We start from the raw sequence: 5,752 nt of genomic DNA on the forward strand, positions 1-5,752 counted from the left end.
GTACCTTAAAAAGTACCGAATTCGGTATCCATCCCTACATGAGAGTATTAGTCACTTCACTGAGTGTAGGCTTGTCCCGTGGGGTTTCAAACACCGCAAAGGAGGTTCTTCGTATGCCCTGACCGTGTAACTAAGAAACCCAACTTGAGACAAGCAGGGAGATCCACCACAACGAAAGTAATAAGCAGCGGAGTGGACCCACGTGCATTAAACCCCAGATGCCGAACAGCCACCACTATCACTATCACCTCTGACTCAGAAACCTCATTTGAAATGCTGCACATCACACCCTCAACCAAACAACCAGACCTCGACTGAGAAACCACCATATCCACCCCCAGAAATTTCTCAAGTCGCAACGTTTTCACATCTGTTACATGAACCCAGAGCGAACTTGCTTTCATCTCAGAATTGGTAAATAAAATGTGTTTATCGCACAGTTAAACTCAAACTTTAGCTTGGGACAAAAGTATCATCAACACCTCTGTCATGGATGTAACTTTCACTTTAGAAGTGGGGGAGACACGGGGGGGGGGGGGGGGGGGGCTTTACAGTATGCTCTAATGGGAAACAGGCTTCAACACAAACGGTTGTTTTCCGCTTGGTCCTAGAGCTCAACCAGTGTCAATTTAATATAGCGTAATATTGTTTATGGATGATAAAAAGTGCAGGGGTCAAAGCTAGACTTTGGAAAATGTGTGTGTGTGTGTGGGGGGGGGGGGGGGGGGACATGTCCCCCCTGTCCCCCCCAAAAATTACGTCCATGACCTCTGTTACCACATCCATCTGGCCACACTCAAACCCTCTTTTATGACACCAGAAACTCTGACTTCAGAGTCCATACGACAGCCTCTGGACTGAGGAGAGGCGGGACAGCCGGAGGAGAAACCAGATCTAGGTGGGAGAAGAACTGGTGTGGGAGTGAACTGATGAATGATGAACTGATGAAAAAAGCTGAAAAGGAAACATTATTAGAGGTCATGAGGAAGTTGGTTTGTCCATGATGTAATATCCTCTGACAAAAAAAAATACACTTCTCTTGACGTTTCCTTATATTTCTGGGTTGTGGCTGTGGGTTTAGTGTAAATTAGCCATCATTGTTGTTTTAATGTTTTCTGTGTCGTGCTCAGTTTATAAACTGGGATTCACTTTCTTATTTTCACCTTTTCTATTGTTGTTCATGTCAGAATTTTGAATTCTGGGGGTGAAACAGACATCCACACCCCGTTGAGCTGAAAGTATTTGTGAAGAAGACTTCCTCTTTCAAGAAAGAGGAAGAGTTGAAATGTTCTTAAAATACAAAGTCTGCATAATTTTACTTTAAACTGAGAAGTTCTTGCCTGGAGCTACTGCTGTTTGACTCAAACCTGAAAGAAGGTTGTTGTGGATTCATTTGGTAAGAGCAAATTTTACTTCACTGTTTTCCTTTGATTTTTATGGGAACTGTGGTCTTTTTTTTCAAAACCCTAAAATTCTGCAGTTTTCCATCAGCTTGTTTATCAGAGACGATGGGGTGCAGCAGGAGTCTGTTCGCAGCTCCGTCTGTGAACCTGCTGACAGTCATCATGCTGCTGAGTGTCGTATTGCTTCCAGGTCAGATGTTTGTTCCTTTCTGATCTGAAATAATTGATACTGATGCAGCAACAGGCAGCAGCTCAGATGTTTGTGTTTCATCGAGTTTCTTCAGGAGGATTTTGCTCCACATTGAGTTCTCTACATCTCTACTCTGGTCTTACAGATGTTCAGAGTCAGACTAAATGTGATAAGGCTCCACATCTCACCATTGAAGCCCCACAGAAGATTGAAGCTCTGGAAGGATCCTGTTTGCAAATCCCCTGTAGCTTTAAAAAGAAACCAGATAAAGAGGTGGACAACAGCAAAGAAATATTTGGAGTTTGGATTAAAAGTGACCCAGTGTTTGACAAAAATCCCAATAATGTGATTTTTAACAGCAGTGAAATACAAAACAGCTATAAAATGACACTTACTGGAGATCTGAGACAGAAGAACTGCACTACGGTCTTTTCTGATTTAATCAAACCTCAGTCAGACAAATACTTCTTCAGAATCGAGAACGAGTCGTTCAAGGCGACAGCTTCTTGTCATCCGGTTCAAATAACAGTTTCAGGTGAGAACTTTAGACTAAACCTGCCTTATTACTCTGGATGATGAGCTTTTTTCTTTTTCAGCTGTTTCGTGCTCCTGTCTGAAATCTTCTCCTGCTTCCACTTCTGGCTTAAAACACTAAATCTTTTGCCTGTTATGTGATGAAATCCCAGATTCTGCCCGGAAACCTAGGATACAAATCTCAGGAGATGGGCAGCAGCAGAACTCTGTGACTGTAACCTGCTCAGCTTTCACTCCCTGTCCACGCTCACCTCCTGAACTCACCTGGCATCTCCAACAAGTCTCTCACAGACTAGCAGAGAACCCAGATGGAACCTTTACAACTGAAATCCAGACGACCTTCCCTCTGTCAGACACACATGATGGACTCAACATCAGCTGTTGTGCCAGATATCCTGTTTATGACCCAGAACTCGGTAAGAGAGCAGAGACAGAAGAGGAGAGATCCTGTCAGAACATCCTAGTTCAGTTGTCACTTTGTGTGTGTCACATGTTTCTCAGATGCTTCTGAAGACACCTCAGCACCCACCAGCCCATCACGTTGGGTGTCAGCAGGTAGCTGGGTGAAGCTGAACTCAGAGGGAGTCATGACGGTAGCAGAAGGAAACATTTACAGATTCAACATCACAGAGGGCGGAGCTTATTACTGTGAGGCTGCTGAAAACAAAGGTACTCTGTTATTAGATTTTTCAGTTTCTCCCTTTAGTTTTGCAGCAGATTATCCATTCATTTGTCTCCATCCTCAAAACTTGTGATTCTTTTAAATTATTTTCGTTATCTGATAATCCGCCATCATCATTGAGTCATTTACTTTAAAATGTTACTACCTAACTTTAATCCAGTTTTTCAAATTATATTGAATATGAACAAATATCAGACATTCTGCCTTTTTTCCACATTTCTATTCATTTTTCATTTCCTTTCCCAGAAATCTCCACCCCAACCTATCAGAATGCACTAATCTCAGCGGCTGCTGTGCTCGTCTGCAGCTTCCTGGTCGTCTGTGTTTGGTGAGAGTCTGACATTAAACTCGTGTCTGAGATTAACGTTTTTGCAAGAATAAACTTGTCCTGTAAGTGCAGATAGAAGTTCCTGTTCTCTGCGTTACTTTCGTCAGGAGAAGCTGGATTTTAATCCGAAGTGATAATCCGTATCGTGTCATATGAATCATTTAGAATACTCTCAAATGTCTTGTAGGTTCCTCTGGAGCAGACGTCAGACTCGGGTGGGTAAACCTTTGAGTTTAGTTCTGCTCTCTGTTCCCATCATCACATTTAGTTCCTGGTTTTTGTGTTTCCTTCCCAAACAGGTGAGCCAAGCAGGTGAAGACCTTGTTCTTCAATCGTTGCCAGCCAGTCAAACAGAGGGAGATGTCCATTACGAGGAAGTGAATGTCCTCATGAAGAGACATGTAGCTTCCACTGTCTCCGAGGACAACAGCAGACAGCAGCAGGAGACGGTGTACTCACAAGTCAATGTGTCCAAGTCAGAAAGCAGCTCAACACAAAGTGCTGCTGGTCTAGAGGAGCTTTATGCTCAAGTGAAGAAAAACTAATCCCAACAGTGTAGAAGAGCAGAAGGACATGGAGGTGATTTATCTTCTCCTGCTGCAGACCAGTCCAACAGTGATGGTACATACTTCTGTCTTATCTCACTTTTGCTGAAAAGGAATGATTTAAACGTTATTTCATTTATGTTTAGCCAGGAAACAAAATGCCTATAAGTTTGTTTGTACTTAGTTACTGCAGCTTATTTATTACGTTGGTTCCTAAATCGTTACGATCCACTGGTCTTCGGTTCTGTTGATGGAGCTTTTCCCTCGGCCCTTCTGTTGTTCACTCTGCACATCTGCTTCCTACTCCTTCATCTGCACCTCTGGTCAACACCCAACATCAATGTTCCTAACAGGTTTGCACAAAGTCAAATGTTCAAAGAGGAGAATAGGATAGTTTTGATTAGATTTGCTCTAAATGTTAGATACATCTAGAATGTTTACCAGTGTTACAATGCACCTTAGTGCATTGCCTATTTACTCTGTATGGCAGACACTGGCAGACTATCACATACTAAGAAAGCTGTTTGAGGATGTTTATTGGTGATGGTTCACCTTCCAACACACTCATCCCTCATGCTGTGTAACAAGCTGCTTCCTCTGGGCCTCCCCGTGTCCTCCTGCTTTTGTAGTCTTGACTTCTTCACAAACAACTTGGTCCTGATCTCTACTAACATCACTCACGCCTTTTATCAAGCTTCCGCTGAAAGCATCTTGTCTCATGGCACCACAGGGTGACACGCAAACCTTTGCAGCGAGTTGTCAAGGCTGCACAAAAATGTCTTTTCCATCCCTCCATGGATGATGTCACCAGCTCATGTTGCCACAGCAGAGCTGCAAAACATCATCTAGACCTCCACACAAACTTCCTGTTAGAGCTGCCACAGTCAGGCAGATATTAGCTCCATGAAATCACACATATACAGAATCAGGATCCGTTTCTTCTCCACAGCCACTTTCATGAATTCAGTAGGTCAAATGTATTGCTGTTGTGCTTATTGCTGTATTATCACTTCCGGTTCCGGTTGAGTGAACGCTGGCGCATCTCGCTGCCGCTGCTCGCTGGCAAACAAACTTTTTGTATTTTTTTTTTCTTCTTTTCACCCTAGTCACATCCCTGTGTCGGTGAAAACTCATTTTCACCTACCTGCTCAGCTTGCGTTCTGGTTGCACATCACCACCTCCCTGCTCCACTCCATAATGTGGTCCAGCAGGATTTCTCTGTGCCTCTCACTGGCCTGGATCATCCTGTCGCTCATTCTTCTGTCCGTGGATGGCCTTCTCCAGTACTCGGCGGCGGAGCTCTTCAACCTCCGCTTTCACTACTCCGGATCTCCACCACCAGCTCTGTGCCTCTTCCCCGACATCACCTTCCAGCCTCGCCGTCGGTATATCCATCGGGGGTCCCGGCGGAACCTCCATCTCGACGGCTCCAAAGGAATACCCTCCTTCTGGTCCACGACTAGCCGGCGGCTACCCAGGAATGTCTGCCGAGCTGCCGACTCCAGCGTGTTAGCCCGGCTGGCTAGTCGGGCTAATGCTCCTGTCGCCAGGGACTTCCGCACTGCTAATTTTGGTCTTCTCAACATTCGCTCCCTCTCTGGTAAAGGACATCTCCTCCAAGATACCATCAGTGACCATAAGCTAGACTTTCTTTGTCTGAACGAAACATGGCAACAACCCAGCGATTTCTCACAACTCAATGACTGTACTCCTCCCGGATTTGTTTACCTCTCCAAACCCCATGGGTCGGGCCGCGGCGGTGGTCTCGCGAGACTTGGAAGGTCCTTCCCGTAAGCCTTCCTCCTCTCACCACTCTGGAATGCCTCGCCTGTCAACTCTCCGGCCCGACCCCCACAATAATTGTCACTGTTTATCGTCCCCCCAAGTTCAGCCCTGAGTTTTTAAATGAACTCTCTGCTCTTTTATCCCATCTGTCCGCCCTTTCCCCAAATGTAATTTTACTTGGTGATTTTAATATTCATATGGACAATATGGCCCTCCCCCTCAGCAAAGACTTCTCCTCATCTTTGGACAGCCTCAGTTTTCATCAATATGCCAATTTTCCCACTC

The 5,752-nt window shown here is 44.9% G+C and overlaps 1 protein-coding gene across 3 annotated transcripts; it reads left to right on the forward strand.

The window, feature by feature from the left end:
• Positions 1–933: 933 nt before the first annotated feature.
• Positions 934–4,558, forward strand: LOC107396972 (myelin-associated glycoprotein). 3 transcript variants are annotated; one of them, XM_070553057.1, is made up of 9 exons: positions 1,338–1,396; positions 1,492–1,593; positions 1,739–1,866; positions 1,953–2,128; positions 2,280–2,543; positions 2,629–2,796; positions 3,056–3,137; positions 3,325–3,352; positions 3,437–4,558. In XM_070553057.1, exons 3-9 carry the CDS (start codon positions 1,739–1,741, stop codon positions 3,680–3,682), a joined length of 1,092 nt encoding a protein of 363 aa, XP_070409158.1. In that variant the 5' UTR covers positions 1,338–1,396; positions 1,492–1,593; the 3' UTR covers positions 3,683–4,558. The 3 variants fall into 3 exon arrangements, with proteins under 3 accessions (XP_070409156.1, XP_070409157.1, XP_070409158.1); XM_070553055.1 differs by having other exon boundaries at positions 934–1,396; positions 1,739–2,128; XM_070553056.1 differs by having other exon boundaries at positions 1,327–1,396; positions 1,481–1,593; positions 1,739–2,128.
• The last annotated feature ends 1,194 nt before the right edge of the window (positions 4,559–5,752 follow it).

This window comes from Nothobranchius furzeri, chromosome 7 (genome assembly GCF_043380555.1).
Source record: "Nothobranchius furzeri strain GRZ-AD chromosome 7, NfurGRZ-RIMD1, whole genome shotgun sequence".
NCBI lineage: Eukaryota > Metazoa > Chordata > Actinopteri > Cyprinodontiformes > Nothobranchiidae > Nothobranchius > Nothobranchius furzeri.